Source organism: Mus caroli, chromosome 18 (assembly GCF_900094665.2).
Source record: "Mus caroli chromosome 18, CAROLI_EIJ_v1.1, whole genome shotgun sequence".
Classification (NCBI taxonomy): Eukaryota; Metazoa; Chordata; class Mammalia; order Rodentia; family Muridae; genus Mus; species Mus caroli.
Window position 1 is genome coordinate 34,724,642 of NC_034587.1, and position 18,073 is coordinate 34,742,714.

Consider the following 18,073-nt stretch of genomic DNA (forward strand, 5'->3'; position numbering starts at 1 on the left):
AATGAAATTTGGTGGCTATGTTGTGATTGTTATATTTAATTTTATTTTGGAGATAAGGGTTGAACCAGGACTTCAATGAGCATATCATACACTCACATTACTACTGAGGTAATGCCACATAAATTACTTGTTTTCTCTTAAAAGACTTTTAGTTAATTTTCTTCTGGTTGCTTTGCAAATGTCAGCTTATAAATTTCAGTGTCTAAAACCTTTGGAGGCAGCACTATAGATAAGGAGGCAAAGGTTTGTACTTTCTCCAGGTCTATAGAGAGTGAGTGACAGAGCCATGATTCAGTGTTCCTAAATATTATCCATTTCCTAGGTTGCAGTTACAGGTCTCTTCAAGATGTTTCTATTTTTCTTTACCTCTGCAGTGTTATATCTTTAGTTACTAGCTAATCAATTTTTATTCCCTTCAATCTCCATAGAAAGCTTATCTTACTGTGCCACATCCTCCCAAATACACATGAGCACATGTCTGTATGCATGTGTGTATATGCATCTTCAGACACAGTGTCCCTACATACTCTCAGTGACATGGAACTCGCTGTGTAGACCATGCTCGCTTTAAACTCTTATAGATCCCCCTGCTTCTGCCTCTCAAGTGTTGGCACTGAAGGCTTGAGCCTCTGCACCTTACTGTGTTTTTAATGTAAAAGCAAGGAATCTAGTATTACCTTGTCTTCAGTTCACTACTAACAAAGAAGTAGTGTGTTGTGTAGTTTTCCTGACTCATGTGTGTATGTTTGTGTGTAAGTGTAAATGGTAATGTAATTAAATAATGAACTCACCCCAACAAATATTTACCAGAGCAGAGGTAAATGAACTCACCCCAACAAATATTTACCAGAGCAGAGGTAAATATTTGTAACTACTAAAAAAATGTCATGAAATAAATATTTTTATTAATTTTGGGGCACTTTATTCTATCTTTTTGAGTTGAACATTCAAAGCACTAATGATTTCATACAGAGTATGGTCTGTGTTTGGATTCCAATTCAAACAAACCAACAACACAAGACACTTTGTAGAAAACCGGGAAAGCTCAAACAGACCGAGTTATAAGCTATATGAAAAAAGTATTTCTACATGTCTATTGTGGTAATGATTTGTAATTATATTTTAAAGGCTTTGCTAATTATAAATAACAGATTAATATTTAGAAATAAATACAATCTATGTGAAATTTGCTTTTGAATATTCTTGATAGACATAAGATTTTAGGAGAAAAATATTAAATGAAAAAATTCACAGAGACACATGGTGGCGCTATAGGATAAGATGAACAGTGCATAGCCAGCCCTGTGGGCTCCACTATCTAAAGGATCGGAAAACAGAGGAATCAATGAGAAGAGAGGTATTTATTACAGGAGCTTCACCGACAGAGCTGCCAAGGGATTTTCAATAGAAATATTGGACCTTTATCTCTCAAATTTGGGACTGAGTTTAAGTTTTGGAGTAAAAGAAGTCGCCTGAAGGAACCATGGGAACCAGAAGGGCTCTCATCTTGAAGAAAAGGCAAGTCTTGGTTTTCTTTGTTTTGCTGGGATTGTCTCGGGCAAGTGCTGAATCTTTGCGCTATTCTGTAGCGGAGGAAACAGAAATTGGCTCTTTTGTGGCTAATCTGGCAAAGGATTTAGGACTGGGGGTTGCAGAGCTGTCCTCCAGGGAGGCCAGGGTAGTGTCAGATGATAATAAAAAGCATTTACTCCTTAATTTGCTGACTGGAGATATGCTCCTGAATGAGCGACTGGACCGTGAAGAGCTGTGTGGCTCCACCCAGCCCTGTGTGCTGCCCTTTCAGGTGGTACTGGAAAACCCCTTACAGTTCTATCGAGCTGAGCTGCATGTCAGAGATATAAATGATCACTCCCCTACATTCCTAGACAAGGAAATAACTATTAAAATACCAGAAAGTGCTACTATCGGAGCCACATTCTTAATTGAGAATGCACAAGATCTGGACATAGGAAGCAACAGTCTCCAGGACTACAGCATTAGCCCCAGTTCTCATTTCTATGTTAAAATTCACGACAGTGATGATGGAAAGATATATCCGGAGCTGGTTCTAGACAAAGCTTTGGATCATGAGGAGGAATCTGAGCTTAGATTGACACTTACAGCATTAGATGGTGGGTCTCCACCCAGGTCTGGGACAACATTGGTTCTCATAAAAGTCGTGGACGTCAACGATAATGCTCCAGAGTTTGCTCAGAGTTTCTATGAGGTGCAGGTCCCAGAGGACACACACATTGGCTCCAATATTACTGCCATCTCTGCTAAAGATTTAGATATGGGAAATAATGGGAAAATATCATATTCATTTTTGCATGCATCAGAAGATATTAGAAAAACCTTTGAAATCAACCCAACATCTGGGGAAGTCAATTTGATATCACCAATGGATTTTGAAGTAATACAGTCCTATTCTGTAAATATCCAAGCAACAGATGGTGGAGGTCTTTCAGCAAAATGCACTCTTTCAGTTAAAGTATTAGATATAAATGACAATGCACCAGAAGTGATCATATCATCAATTACAAAGACAATTCCAGAGAATGCTTCAGAGACCCTGGTTGCTCTATTCAGTGTCCGAGATCAGGACTCTGGAGACAACGGAAGGATCCTTTGCTCTATTCAGGATGACCTTCCATTTATTCTGAAGCCCACCTTCAAGAACTTTTTCACTCTACTTTCTGAAAAAGCACTAGACAGAGAAAGCAGAGCCGAGTACAACATTACCATCACTGTCTCCGACCTGGGCACACCCAGGCTCACAACCCAGCACACCATAACAGTGCAGGTGTCCGACATCAACGACAACGCCCCTGCCTTCACCCAAACCTCCTACACCATGTTTGTCCATGAGAACAACAGCCCCGCCCTGCACATAGGCACCATCAGTGCCACAGACTCAGACTCAGGCTTCAATGCCCACATCACCTACTCGCTGCTGCCAGCTCAGGACCCAGAGCTGGCCCTCACCTCGCTCATCTCCATTAATGCTGATAACGGGCAGCTGTTTGCGCTCAGGGCGCTGGACTATGAGGTCCTACAGGCCTTCGAGTTCCATGTGGGTGCGACAGACCGAGGCTCACCAGCGCTCAGCAGCCAGGCGCTGGTGCGCGTGGTGGTGCTGGACGACAATGATAATGCGCCCTTCGTGCTCTACCCGATGCAGAACGCCTCTGCGCCTTGCACTGAGCTGCTGCCCAGGGTGGCAGAACCTGGCTACCTGGTCACCAAAGTAGTGGCTGTGGATCGCGACTCTGGCCAGAATGCCTGGCTGTCGTTCCAGCTGCTCAAGGCTACAGAACCTGGGTTGTTCAGCGTGTGGGCGCACAATGGCGAGGTACGCACCACCAGGCTGCTGAGCGAGCGCGATGTGCCCAAGCACAAGCTGCTGCTGCTAGTCAAGGACAATGGCGATCCTCCGCGCTCTGCCAGCGTCACGCTGCAAGTGCTAGTGGTGGATGGCTTCTCTCAGCCCTACCTTCCTCTGCCAGAGGTGGCGCGCGACCCTGCACAAGAAGAAGATGTACTAACACTCTACCTGGTCATAGCCTTGGCATCTGTGTCTTCTCTCTTCCTCTTGTCTGTGCTGCTGTTTGTGGGGGTGAGGCTGTGCAGGAGGGCCAGGGCAGCCTCTCTGGCTGGCTGCTCTGTGCCTGAGGGACACTTTCCTGGCCATCTGGTGGACGTTACTGGCACTGGAACCCTGTCCCAGAACTACCAATACGAGGTGTGTTTCACAGGAGGTACTGGAACGAATGAGTTCAAATTCCTTAAGCCGGTCATGCCCAGTCTTCAGCTCCATGACCCTGATTCTAATATGCTGGAAAAGGAGAACTTTCGCAATAGCCTTGGTTTTAATATTCAATAAAATTTTCCTTTAAACTTAATATTTTCTATTAACAAATTGCAAATGCTTGTTTTCCTTAATCTGTACTGAATTTTAAGGTTTTACTGATGATGCATGCATTTTTATTTCACGTGTTTTTCTCACAATTACTTTGGAAATCTTTACTGGGTTTATAGTGATGCAAAGAAATTATCTGCACGTTTTGTTTTGTTTATTTTGTCGAAGTGTTATGTTAACGGTTCTGCTGTTTCTTATATAAGACACAGCAATGGAAATGCTGATTTAAGTATTTAGAGTCAATGTGTTGAGCTGCTGATTAACATAATACTGGGTAGAGTCCATAAGCAGGCAACCCCGGATGGATCTACAACAAAAGACAAGGAGGGAGGGAAGGAAGGAAATAAAAAGGGACAAGTGTTATCATATATGGGAGTTTCCCCAATATGCTACTAAAACTCAACAGAGAGTCTAAATGTTGTTGCACCTGGGTAGAAACTGTATTGGATCATTTGTAGTATTCTCTGTTAGATTATTTGATCAGAAAAAAAAATACTATTTAAATGCTTCCCTTCCATATCCAGTAGTAGAAGCCTTTGTTTTATAATGTTTTCAAGAATTAATTTCTTAGTAATTTTTCCTTCTCTGTTTTCTAATGATGCTTTCTAACTATTAAAATATTCTAGGTCGTGATATTGCTGCTTTGTTGTCTTTAAATACACATGTTTTCTTGGCTAAAATTTGTGGTACTCCATATACCACTTATTGCTAAAGCAGATAATCGTGTCTTAAGTGAAATAGTCTTGTACCAGAAAAGAACAGGATAAAACCTTCCTAGGAAGTAAAATAAAGATAAAATAAAGATTTTAAAATTTAATTTTATTCACACATTGATTGATTGATTGATTGATTGATTGATTGACTGATTGTTTTTTTTTGTGTGTGTGTAGCCCTGGCTTTCCTAGAATTAACTCTGTTGATTCACAAAGATCCAGCTCCCTCTCCCTCCCCAGTACTATGATTTGCCCATCTACCCACCGTCACCAGTAAAATAAGTATTTTTAAATGATTTATTTTTTATTTTATGTGCATTGGTGTTTTGTGCCCGTGTATGTCTGTGTGATGGTGTCAGTTCTAGGGGTAGAACTGAAGTTACAGACAGTTGCGAACTCCCATGTGCCTGCTGGTTATTGAACTCAGGTCCTCTGGAAGAATGGCCAGTTCTCTGAACTCAGAAGCCATCTCTTAGGCCCCTGAAATAAAGTTTCTAAACTGTTAAAAATGACTTAGACTTACCTTTTATAATCATTAATAAGAGGAAATATTATCTAAGTGTGGAAGCACATATGTGTAATCCCAGCAGTCAGGCAACTGGTGAAAGAGAATCATTAACTTAAGGTTGGCCTGGACTACATAGTAAGTGTTTTCCTTAAAAAGAAATAGAGAAGAAAGCAGAACTTCATATGCTGGCATATTTTCAGAATCTAAGCACATGAGAGACTGGAGTGTGAAGTAGCCTGACTCTCTGAGGCACAGTCTCAAAGATTAAAAAGAAGCAGAGTAGTGAATTAGGATTAAAATCCCGACGCTTGAGACACTGAGACAACAGAACCATCGTTCTGTTGTTTAGCAAAAAAAAAAAAAAAAAAAGCTGGGCGTGGTAGTGCACACTTTAATCCCAGCACTCGGGAGGCAGAGGCAGGCAGATTTCTGAGTTCAAGGCCAGCCTGGTCTACAGAGTGAGTTCCAGGAGAGCCAGGACTATACAGAGAAAACCTGTCTCAAAAAAACAAAGCAAACAAACAAACAAACAAAAACAACAACAAAGAACCTTCGTAAAATACAAGACAACATTCATTGCAGTGAATTCAAGACCAGCCTATGCTACAGACTTGAGACTCTATTTCAAAAGGACCCAATAGATATTAAAAATAAGGATGAAAGGCACAAATATCATGTCTAGTTGTGTAGGTCTAGCAGGTAGGTACAAGGCCTTGGCCTCACAGCTCCCAGCAGAGAATAATATGGGAATCTGTGTACACTGAGGACTTTGAATGCCCAAAGTTTAATTTTTACCATGCAAAAAAGTGCAAGTAATATTATAAAATAGTAATAACACTTTCCGGGCTCTCGAAGAATAGAGAATACAGATCTATTCTTTGTGGCTATTTGAATTTATGATTGATAAATGCCTAATTATGTTACAAATTATAATGTCTCCAGTCTGTAGATGAATAGTTTAGTGGAGGATTGTATTAACAGCAGATATATTAATAGCAATGTAGATATAGAACTAGTACACAGATACATTTTTGTAATTCCTGTTAAAATTAAATTAAATTTATGCTGGCATCTACTTTCACTGGAAGCAATTTGCTATTAAGAAAGCTCATATTAAATGTTGAAATGTATATCACAATAAGTGTATTTTTCTGGGACCATTTAGAATCTTGGAAAAGTTAAACCCTCATGTCAATGATTTATATGCTGGGGATCAAACCCTAACAAACTGAGACATTTACAGAAGAATTTCCCATGAATCAACTTGGAGAGTAAACTAGAAATATATCAGACCTGTGCAGAATTTCAGCCTTGAACTTGCTTTCCAGACTCAAACTTAATCAGCTATCATTGACAGGCATTAATCTTAGGTCCATCCTAAGAAAATCAAATGCAGGCTTTTATAAAATAAATTATGCCCTAAACATAGACAACTTACATAATTGCTTTGCATTATTAATATTCTTGACAACTGCATATCCAGGGAGCATGCAGCCATGAATGAGAGCCACCAGGAAACAAAATGATGCTAGCATAACATGGAAGGGTGGCGGGCTGGAGAGATTGGCTCAGACATTAAAAGTGAGAATTCCATCCCCACTCCCCATGCCTGGCAGCTCAACTCTAACTCTAACTCCAGAGAAACTGATACCCTCTCTGACTTCTGCCACCACCTGCACTGACACATGTACATATACACACAGAGACACATCAACATTAACAGGACATATTAGATAAGGACAAAATTAAGCTTCCATAGTGAAAAGCACATTAATCAAAAAATTTTTTAATTAATTTTTTATTGATTCTTTGTGAAATTCACATTATGTACCCCAATCCTACTCATCTCCCTGTCCCTTTGTATCTTCCCTCTGCCTTGGCAACCTCCCCTCAAAAAATGAAAAATAAAGTAAAAAATAATTTTTAAAAATCTCATCATAGAAGCTGCAGTGTTTCACAGAAACCTCTGATTTCTGCTACACTGTCAATACTGGATCCTCACTAGGACTCCTCTTGGATATCATGTTGTTGCCCTGTGCCATGAGACCCTGCAGTTTGGATCTGCACGACTTACCCCTTTTAGAGTTTCAGCAGTTCATAGATGGGGTAGATGTTGGGGTGGGCCAACTCAAAGCACTAGACTTGAGCCTGGGTGGTAGCTGAGTTGGTCAGCCCAACAAGCTCACCACAGTGCCCCAGCACTGCCCCAGCTAGTTCACCTAAAGCCACAACCAGCAAGGGATGGGGACAACTCTCCTGCTCCCATGGCCTAGGACTGACTCACCCAAACCTTCACCACCAGGGCCACCTCTACTGTGTTGCCCAGGCTAAGTGCTGACCTGATCTCCAGAGTGCTGCAGCAGGCAAGGAGCAGGGCCAACTCTTCTCATGGAGGCTCACCTGCATTACACCAGAGGTGTGTGTGTCTGCTCTAGAGTGCTGTAGTCAATGCAGAGGCCAGGCCAGCTCTGCACAGCCATTGGACATCAACATGGGCCCAGGCAGCAGCCCAGACCAGAGATGTCTGCATGGCTTTTGGTGGTAATATGGACCACAAACATCAACACAGATCTCTGCTGCTGCTACTGCTGCTGCTGCTGCTGCTGCTGCTAATGCATAGCAATAGACCCAAGCATGACTCTTAGTGGCAGCATCATGGGTCAGGACTTTACCATGACCTCAGGTGACAAGGCAGGCTCCGCACATCAGGCTGTTCCTCTCCACTCTCAGATCTCCGGTTTCACCTCTCTTCATAGTGCTCGAACCATTCTGATTCTCTTTCTCTCTACTACACATTTGCATGTAATTGTAGTGGCTGAGGGTTGGTGGGCCTCTGGGTATTGTAAGACCCCCTTTCAGGGACCCCCACTCTAGTCTCAGGAGAGAGAGCACACCAAAAGAAACACAAGAATCCTTCTTGCTGTAAACACACGAGGCAATTTAATGACAGAGCTCCAGGTAGAAACATTCTCACCCCAAGGCTCGAAAGCTAGGGGTTTTATGGGGGCAAAGGGCTTAGGGGTGGGGAATTCAGCATAGTGACACACTATTGGCTTATTCAAACATCAGCAGAAAAATTATATGTACGTGCAGATCAGAGTGTCAGAGTTCTCTGAGTTGGATGTTTGTCAATGCTAGCAGAGTATCTGGTCAGTTTATGACTTTAAACTGAGTCAAAGGGCAATGGGCAGAGGGAGGTGCCAGGCCAGATGGTTGTTGACTCAGTTCAGATAGCCCTGTTATGTCTTCACATTCCTCTTTATCTTTATGGTCAAGCTGTTCCCAGGAATGCTTTTACTACGGGGCATGCCCGGGTTTGTTTTTCTTTTTTCTCAGCCCAGGCAGCCTCTAGTCTCACAAACAACCAGCAATTTCTGAGTACTTTATATGACTTACAGGTCTTGAAATTTCATCTTTCTTTCAGTATCTTCTGCCCACCCACACTGTGTGGTGGCCCAAAAGTTGAGTTTTTAAAACAGAATAGAAGACAATAAAAATGCTTAGACATATTAAAGATATTTTAATACAATCCATACATTATGAAACTCAGGAAGTTAATATCAAAATACAAGAGGATGTGGTTAAAAGCACAGGAGTGATTTAAAAAAAAAAAAAAAAGATTCAATATGCATCCAAAAGGAGAGATGAGAATGTTGCTTTGCTTTGCTTTGCTTTGCTTTGCTTTGCTTTGCTTTGCTTTGCTTTGCTTTGCTTTGCTTTGCTTTGCTTTGCTTTGCTTTGCTTTGCNTGCTTTGCTTTGCTTTGCTTTGCTTTGCTTTGCTTTGCTTTGCTTTGCTTTGCTTTGCTTTGCTTTGCTTTGCTTTGCTTTGCTTTGCTTTGCTTGTGGTTTTTTGGGTTTTGGAGACAGAAAGGTTTCTCTGTATATCTCTGTAGATCAAGCTGGCTTCAAACTCAGATATCTGCCTACTTCTGCCTCCTGAGTTCTTGGATTAAATGTGTGCACCACCACTGCTCAGCAAGAGAGATGAGAAAATTTTAACCAGAACAAGATTTGAAAAAATAAAGACTGGGGGACATCCAGAACTGATGAAAACATCAGCTAATAAATCCAAGAGGTTGCTGTAAATCTAAAAGAATGCATTTCAGAGATGTTCCTGTCCATAAACAGCCTAGAGAAACTTTAGAAACCCAAAGACAAAGAGAAATTTTAATTTAAAAATTGCAGGAAAGAGAACTTTAACTTCAACACAATTACACTGTCCAAACTGATTTGTGTTTCTCAGTAGAAACAGTGGAAAATAAGAGAACTTCAATTTTCTAAAAGAAGTAAGAAAAATCTTCTATCCAGTTTTTGTATAGTCATCAAAGAAGAAAATCAAACAAACTTGGTATCATTTTTGTTTCAAATTAAAAGAGATCACAGGGAAGAAGGGGAAAAAATACATTTTCTCTTTATTGGCCCACACCTTGCCACAGATATGGATCTAGGAGTTTGACTCTGTTTTTGACCTGTAATGACATTATCTCTTCCTCTTCTGACAAAATGTCACTATGGGGCCCAGTATGGGTTCAAACTGGTCATGACCATGCCTCAGCCTCTGGAGTGCTGGAATTATGACTCCACATTCATTTCTACTCTAGAAGAGTCAACCCATGACCATAGAGATGGTAGTCTCTTCTGGTTGTGTACTCTCTCCTTTCTTCCTTGTCTCTTTGACCACTCTCTTCCCATGGCAGGACCTTCCAGAAATGAGTACAAGTGAAAAGAAAAGGCCCTTGTACATGCAAGAGAAGTACTCCACCACTGAGCTATATCCCCAGAAAACACAATTTCAAACATCCTTAAGTTGTGTTTTATGATTTTTCTTGAAGGGTCTCAAGACCTCACTTTATACCATCAAATCCTAACATTTGGCACTGGGGTTCACCTATTTCCCCAGTTTATTTATATAATGGAAGATCAGATGTGTAACTATAGGCATGCTCTATGGTCCCTTTAAACTCTTAAATACCCTAGATGTGCTTTAAGTTAAAAATTCTCCTTCCCAAAATCTACAAATGTATTCCCCTCCAGCTGCATATATCCCTCTTTTTCTTCTTTCTGTGTTTACAACCATTGGTTAGTATTATCTCCAGTATCATATAGTTTTTAAATCTTGTAAACAAAGTAATGTTACCTTATTATAATAACATATGATTTATCTATCACTTCACCCTACACTATTCCATAGTTTTGGTGCAAATCCATTACTATATTTGTAGTTGAGGCTGGTATCATCTCCTACCTCTATTATTACAACCAGCTATTGCCAGTGTCCTGTTTTATATTATTCCTTTCTAATTTATTCTTAACTCGGAAACACATCCGAAAAAAAATAATAAAACTTTGATTATATTACTTTTCTGTTCAGAACACTTTAACAGCCTTACATTTCCACCGACATTCCAATTTCAACCTTTACCATTTTTTCTTGCACTATGTCATTGCCATGATCTTATTTTATTTCTTTTAAAACACACCTCTCGTTTTATATTTGCACCGTGATGTTTTGCCTTTCCCTGAGAGCAGGGATTCACATGCACTCTCTGCCACTGAACTAATCCTCCAACCCTCCCATAATTTTTGTTTGGATTACTTCCACTTATTTTACACGTATCCGTTTAGAATATATTTTCCCCAGGAAGGCCGGTTCGCCACTTCCAAAGTTTGATTAGCTGATCCTCAACTATTATCTTCTATTGGCAAGAGCCTTCCTCATCAAGGCAGCCATCGTGCTTCGTGTTACGGGTCCATTCTTCTTTCTCCCCTTCTCAGAGCAGAACAGCTTCTTCGTGGTTATCATTCAATCCCCAATGCTTACGGCTGTTACTTGGTCAAGTGTATGCTTAATGAACATTGACTAAGAAAATCATGGAATAGATAAGTGGTAGGCCCATGCTGTTGGAAGCTCTGAATATGCAAAATAGTGAGGTTCAGTTTCACAATTTTATGTTGTCAGAATTTGGACACATCAAACTTTATTTTCTAGCAAGTATTTCTACTGCAGCCAAGGAAGTCTCCTATGAGTATTCCTAAGAAAATGGTATCATTTACCTAGGCCACCAAACAACTATTTGCCCAGACTCAACTTCAAGCGCATAAGCACACCCTTTCTGCCTTTTCTGAGAGCACTTGATGATACCTTGAAGTGATATCTTGCAATTTTCCTAAGAATCTCTTACTCATTTTTGTAAAATCAGTGACATGTGAGTTCTTTGAACTATCTTTAGTTTTACAGTTGTCTTTAAGGAAGAATATAAACTGTTGGAAATAAAGATTCTACTTTAAACAATTTTATTAATGCAGCTCTACCAGATAGTAATTTATTGTGATAATCACAAAAAACTGCAACCCAGAAATGGAAACTGGAATAAAGAAGAAGATATAACTTAGGTTAATAAAAAATACATTTGACAAATTAATATTTTGTCTCAAATTTACTTGACTTTGAAACCCAATGACCTGCATAGTCACATGGTGGCGCTGCAGGACAGGATGAGAGAATGTATCTCAACAGCAGCTCGGGTTTCCTTTAACCATCGGAAGCAAAGGCACTGGAAAAAAACAGCACACGGGCTTTCTACAAAGGTGGGGCACCCACAAGACCCTTCAGAAAGGATTGCAAATCTATAAATTCCCAAAGGTCCAGATGAGCGGGACCACTCTCTGAGCTGCCAGAGACTGAGTGGAAACAGCACAGCAGAAAGCATTTTGTCTAAGGAGTGATGGAGCCTGGAGTTGGAGCTGCTCAGCATATAAGGCAAGTGCTGCTTTTCTTTGTTTTCCTGGAAGGGTCCTCGGTTCTTGCCACGACCTGGAGATATTCTGTGCCAGAAGAAATGGAGACTGGCTCCTCTATAGCCAATATAATTAAAGATATGGATGTGGGTGATCTGGCTGCACGAGGGGCCAGAGTTATATTTGATGACTACCAGCCTTATTTGCGGTTAGAACTGGAGACTGGCAACTTGCTTTTGAATAAAAAACTGGACAGGGAGGCACTTTGTTCTAGCAGCGAACCCTGTATATTGCATTTCCAGGTGTTATTGGAAAATCCTCTGCAATTTCTTCAGGCTGAGCTTTTGATTGAAGACATAAATGACCATACCCCCACATTTCTAGAAAAACTCATATTTCTAAATATCTCAGAAAGTGCTACTCCGGGAACCTCATTCCAAATGAATGATGCTCAGGACTTGGATATAGGGATGAATGGTATCCAAAACTATTCAATAAGCCCCAACCCCTATTTCTACCTTAAGTTAAAAGACAGTGGTAAAGGAAGAAGATATCCAGAGCTGGTACTGGTTAGATCTCTGGACAGAGAAAAGGAGGCTTCAATTAGCTTAATACTCACAGCTATGGATGGTGGGTCCCTGCCCAGGTCAGGGACTGTATTGGTTCAAGTTGTGGTTCTGGATGTCAATGACAATGCCCCTGAGTTTGAAAGGACCCTGTACGAGGTCCAAGTACCAGAGAACAGTTCTGTGGACTCACTGGTAATCAAGGTGTCTGCTACAGATTTGGATTCGGGAATAAATGGAGAAATATCTTATTCGTTTTCTCATATCTCTAGAGATGTACAAAAAACATTCGAAATCCATCCAACCTCCGGTGAAGTCCATTTGAAAACACTCCTAGATTTTGAGGTAATTCAGTCTTATACAATAAATATTCAAGCCATCGATGGTGGTGGTCTCTCTGGAAAATCAGCCATTATTGTTCAGGTTACAGATGTGAATGACAACCCACCAGAAATAGTCATTACATCTCTTATGAGCTCTATCCCAGAGAACGGTTTGTCAGAGATGGTGGTCGCTGTTTTCAGTTTACGAGACCAAGACTCTGGAGAAAATGGGAGAGTGATGTGTTCAATTGAAGACAAACTCCCTTTTCTCTTGAAACCTACTTTCAAAAATTTCTACACTCTAGTAACAGAGCATCCACTGGACAGAGAGAGCAGAGCTGAGTACAACATCACCATCATGATCTCCGACCTGGGCACACCCAGGCTCACAACCCAGCACACCATAACAGTGCACATCTCTGACATCAACGACAACGCCCCCGCCTTCTCCCAAACCACCTACACCATGTTCGTCCACGAGAACAACAGCCCAGCCCTGCACATAGGCACCATCAGTGCCACAGACTCAGATTTAGGCTCCAATGCCCACATCACCTACTCACTGCTGCCACCCCAAGACCAGAGGCTGGCCCTCACCTCGCTAATCTCCATCAACGCTGACAACGGGCAGTTGTTTGCGCTCAGGGCTCTGGACTATGAAACCCTACAGGCCTTCGAGTTCCTCGTGAGTGCCACGGACCGAGGCTCACCCGCGCTCAGCAGCCAGGCGCTGGTGCGCGTGGTGGTGCTGGACTACAATGACAATGCGCCCTTCGTGCTCTACCCAATGCAGAACGCTTCTGCGCCCTGCACAGAGCTGCTGCCCAGGGCGGCAGAGCCTGGCTACCTGGTCACCAAGGTGGTGGCTGTGGATCGCGACTCTGGACAGAATGCCTGGCTGTCGTTCCAGCTACTCAAGGCCACGGAACCTGGGCTGTTCAGCGTGTGGGCGCACAATGGCGAGGTGCGCACCACCAGGCTGCTGAGCGAGCGCGATGTGCTCAAGCACAGGCTGCTGCTGCTAGTCAAGGACAATGGCGATCCTCCGCGCTCTGCCAGCGTCACGCTGCACCTGTTGGTGGTGGATGGCTTCTCTCAGCCCTACCTGCCTCTGCCAGAAGTGGCGCACGACTCTACCCACGTGGATGAAGAAGCGCTCACACTCTATTTGGTCATTGCCTTGGCGTCTGTGTCTTCGCTCTTTCTCTTGTCCGTGCTACTGTTCGTGGGGGTGAGGCTGTGCAGGAGGGCCAGGGCGGCCTCTCTGGGTGGCTACTCTGAGACTGATGGACACTTTCCTGGCCACCTGGTGGATGTCAGCGGCGCGGGGACCCTGTCCCAGAGCTACCAATATGAGGTGTGTCTGACAGGAATGTCAGATTCCAATGATATTCGGTTCCTAAAGCCTGTCTCCCAACCTTGAGCGGGGCGGTGAAATGCATGGAAGAAAACACCTCCTCTATGAAACGTTTTGGATACAATTAGCAATTTGTTGACTCTCATCATGGTTCCTGATGTACACTGGTTCTTTTTAAACATTCTTGTTTGCTATCATTTTATCTTCATGAGAAACATCTAAAGTTTTGCCTTTATTTTCCTAATTCAGTAGATAACTTTCATGTTTATCCTTACAGGCTGGTCTCAAAAAAAAAATCATTTCCTGATGAAGACAGAGAATACTCATTACTGACAAGTCCCAGTTTCTTCAACTTGTTAAATTCTCAAAAATTAATCATTATTGATTTGAAAATCCTCACCTTCATTCTATTTGATTGTTGTCCACAAAAAAATTCGAAAGCATTGATGTTTTGAAGATAAACGTGATACAAATGTAATGAATTATCAGAGTATCTTCTGTCTAATCTAATATTATGCTTTCCTATCTAGGATATTTAGAGTGTCTGAAAAATGCATGGTTTTGTTGTACAGCAGAATTAATCAGAAATGACAATTTCTCTGAAATGTCAAGACTTTTCCTGATTTAATGAATGCCCAACATGTAATACATATAAATATTGTTTAAATGTTTTTAGATTATCTCAAAAGTTGTAAAAAAAAAAAAATAGACCCCTCCTGTGACATCTGTCTAGCCCACCTCACATTTTCTGAAAATATCTCTCTTCAGCATAGATATAGGATCAAAGCTCAGTTTGTTTTGAACATCTCAGGCCCCTCTATGGTTTCAAACATTTGGATCGAGTGATGGGCATTGCCAATCTAAACTGAGCCAGTCTGATCCTGGTTACCTTTAAATTCACTTTAGAAACCAGATGTATTCTAGTCTCTCTGTTAGGAACGTTACAAGAAAGTGGTGTCATCTTTTGGTGACGTATCAAATGTCAAACCTCTGGGAGATGAAAGGAAAGACAAACCAAGCAAGTAACCTCGTGGAGGACCTTCATTTTCACACGGCTTTCACTATTGGGTTGGGAACTGGGGACAGAGAACTGAGACGCACCCTTGTAACAAATGCTCCTCATACAGCTTAGTAAATGGTGGGTTTTTTTTTTTTCTAAAAGCATGTTTTGATATTCTTGCCTTGATTAGTGAACTATACCTGTTGATTTTACTTTTATTACAAAACACAATTAAAATGTTTGCAAACTATTACAGTAGCATAGAACGGACGTGTGAAGCTTTTGTCTAAAAGGAAAAATTTGAAGATAGGAGTAGTGGTAGTCTCAGGAGGCTGAGGCAAGGTCTTGACAAGCCTTAGTATTTTTCCTTTGATAAAAAGATGGTTTAGATAACTCCTTGCTGTTTCCGATGACTATTAGAAGAGAGTAGAGAATTGCGACTGAGGAAAGTGCTGTCTTGCTTATTCAGCTTATTATAAAATAAATTATAATCCAAAGCAAAAACCATTTACAATAGGAAAAACTTCTCACAATTTTGTGTTTTATTCTATGATGAATTAAGCAGATATTTGCTGAGACTCTTCTCTGTCCTAAATATTATTTTGGATAATGGGGTGCAGCAGTAATGCCAGCAATGGGGAGTACTTACAGGTTACACAAAGGAAATAACCCAACATATTCCTTTATGCTGCATATGATGAAAAATACCTGAGAGAAAAATATGGGGTAAGAGGTGCTTTCATATGAACTTTTCCATAGTTGAATTGTTGTATACAATTTTAAGTTGCTGATCGTATGTAGAAAATATAAACTAGAAGTAACATGTAAGTTTTCTTTATGAAACCCAACCAAGTGGAACCACAATTTTGGTACCTAGGAGACATAAAATTACAAAGAAACCCCATAAGTATTAACCTCACTTTATGCTGAAAGAATTTTAAGGAACCACGTGGCTATATGTTACTAATTTTACAAAGTGACTGATCAATCACTATTGTGTCTTTTTCTCTCTCTCAGTTTCGCCTAAAATGTCTCCAGCTTGTCTGTGTTGTTTATTCTTGTGATTTTTAGAATCTAGGGTATTAATAAGAATTATTATTTTGTTGAGCGAGAGACTGGATAATTAAAATAATGTTATTTAGTGTTTAAACTTCTGACCACCAAATAGACTGTAAAAAGAATGGAACCATGCAGCGATCTGTTGAAGGGCATAGTCAACGCATGGTGGCGCTGCAGGCTAAGACTTTAAAAATGAGGACCGCGACAAGGAGAAAAAAAAAAAATGCTTCTTCAGATCCCAGGCAGAGCTCAGACCTTTGAGACTCCAGAGAATGCTGCTAATCTACACTTGGGAGCAGGCTATTAACTGACAGGTCGACCACTGTCTGGATGCCCTTATACCCTGGGTGCAGAAGCAAAGATGAAGATTGGAAGGGAACACAGACAAAGGCAAGTTCTGTTGATCTTTCTCTTGCTGGGAGTGGCTAGGGCGAGCTGGGAACCCCGCCGCTACTTTGTGATGGAGGAAACACCCAGCGGCACTGTTTTGGCAGATCTAGTCCAGGACCTAGGGCTGGGAGTTGCGGAGCTAGCTGCTCGAGGAGCCCAGGTAGTCTCTGAGGAAAAGGAATCCCGCTTGCAGCTGGATCTACAGACTGGGAAGCTAATCTTAAATGAAAAACTGGACCGCGAGGAGCTGTGCGGCTCCACTGAGCCCTGTGTCACTCATTTCCAAGTGTTACTGAAAAAACCACTGGAAATATTTCAAGCTGAGCTACGAGTAGGAGACATTAATGATCATTCTCCCGAGTTTCCTGAAAGAGAAATGGCCGTGAAAATCATAGAGAATAGCCCTGTTGGCACTGTGTTTCTACTCAAAACAGCTCAGGATTTGGATGTGGGAAATAACAGCGTTCAGAACTATAAGATTGGTACCAACTCTCATTTCCACGTTTCCATCCGCAACCAAGGTGATGGAAGAAAATACCCAGAGCTGGTGCTGGACAAAGAGCTTGATCGCGAGGAGCAGGCAGCGTTCAGATTAACTCTGACAGCGCTGGATGGCGGTTCTCCTCCCAGGACTGGCACCTCGCAAATCCGCATTGTTGTCTTGGATGTCAATGACAATGCCCCTGAGTTTGCACAGGCTTTCTACCGGGTGCAAATTCCAGAGAACAGCCCCTCAGGTTCCATGGTTGCTAAGGTCTCTGCTAAGGATTTAGACACTGGGACAAATGGAGAGGTATCATACTCTCTTTTTCATAGGTCTCAGGAAATGAGCAAAACTTTTGAGCTAAACGCCCTGTCAGGAGAAGTTCGGCTAATCAAAGCACTGGACTTTGAGACAACACCTTCATATGAACTAGACATAGAGGCAACTGATGGCGGGGGTCTTTCTGGAAAATGCTCTGTTTCTATTCAGGTGGTGGATGTCAACGATAATTACCCAGAACTAATCATATCATCGCTCACCAATCCAATCCCAGAAAATTCACCAGAGACAGAGGTGGCTCTGTTTCGGGTTCGAGACCGAGACTCTGGAGAGAATGGAAGGACAATTTGTTCCATCCAGGATAGTGTTCCCTTTACACTGGAACCTTCCGTTGAGAACTTCTATAGACTGGTGACAGATGGAGCTCTGGACAGAGAGATCAGAGCTGAGTACAACATTACCATCTCCGTCACCGACCTGGGTATACCCAAGCTCACAACCCAGCACACCATAACAGTGCAGGTGTCCGACATCAACGACAATGCCCCCGCCTTTACTCAAGCCTCCTACACCATGTTCGTCCACGAGAACAACAGCCCTGCATTGCACATAGGCACCATCAGCGCCACAGATTCAGACTCAGGCTCCAATGCCCACATCACCTACTCACTGCTGCCACCCCAAGACCAGAGGCTGGCCCTCACCTCGCTAATCTCCATCAACGCTGACAACGGGC

At 41.9% G+C, this 18,073-nt stretch overlaps 3 protein-coding genes across 3 annotated transcripts in view; all 3 read left to right on the forward strand.

Annotated features, from left to right (window-relative positions):
- The first annotated feature begins 1,238 nt into the window (after positions 1-1,238).
- Pcdhb14 (protocadherin beta 14) lies at positions 1,239-4,736 on the forward strand. The gene has a single exon (XM_021150897.2). The coding sequence runs from the start codon at positions 1,484-1,486 to the stop codon at positions 3,881-3,883; it is 2,400 nt and encodes a 799-aa protein (XP_021006556.1). The 5' UTR covers positions 1,239-1,483; the 3' UTR covers positions 3,884-4,736.
- A 6,972-nt stretch (positions 4,737-11,708) lies between these two features.
- LOC110284915 (protocadherin beta-18-like) lies at positions 11,709-16,380 on the forward strand. The gene has a single exon (XM_021150912.1). The coding sequence runs from the start codon at positions 11,867-11,869 to the stop codon at positions 14,189-14,191; it is 2,325 nt and encodes a 774-aa protein (XP_021006571.1). The 5' UTR covers positions 11,709-11,866; the 3' UTR covers positions 14,192-16,380.
- Positions 14,433-18,073, forward strand: part of LOC110285082 (protocadherin beta-15-like) — a 5,306-nt gene continuing 1,665 nt past the window's right edge. Inside the window, exon 1 of the mRNA XM_021151102.2 lies at positions 14,433-18,071. Within this exon, the coding sequence (XP_021006761.1) occupies positions 16,546-18,071 (1,526 nt within the window). The 5' untranslated portion in view covers positions 14,433-16,545. The remainder of the gene's footprint in view (positions 18,072-18,073) is intronic.

Coding starts and splice junctions, on each gene's coding strand:
- Pcdhb14 (XM_021150897.2), top strand. CDS start 1,484: ATGGGAACCAGAAGGGCTCTCATCTTGAAGAAAAGGCAAGTCTTGGTT.
- LOC110284915 (XM_021150912.1), top strand. CDS start 11,867: ATGGAGCCTGGAGTTGGAGCTGCTCAGCATATAAGGCAAGTGCTGCTT.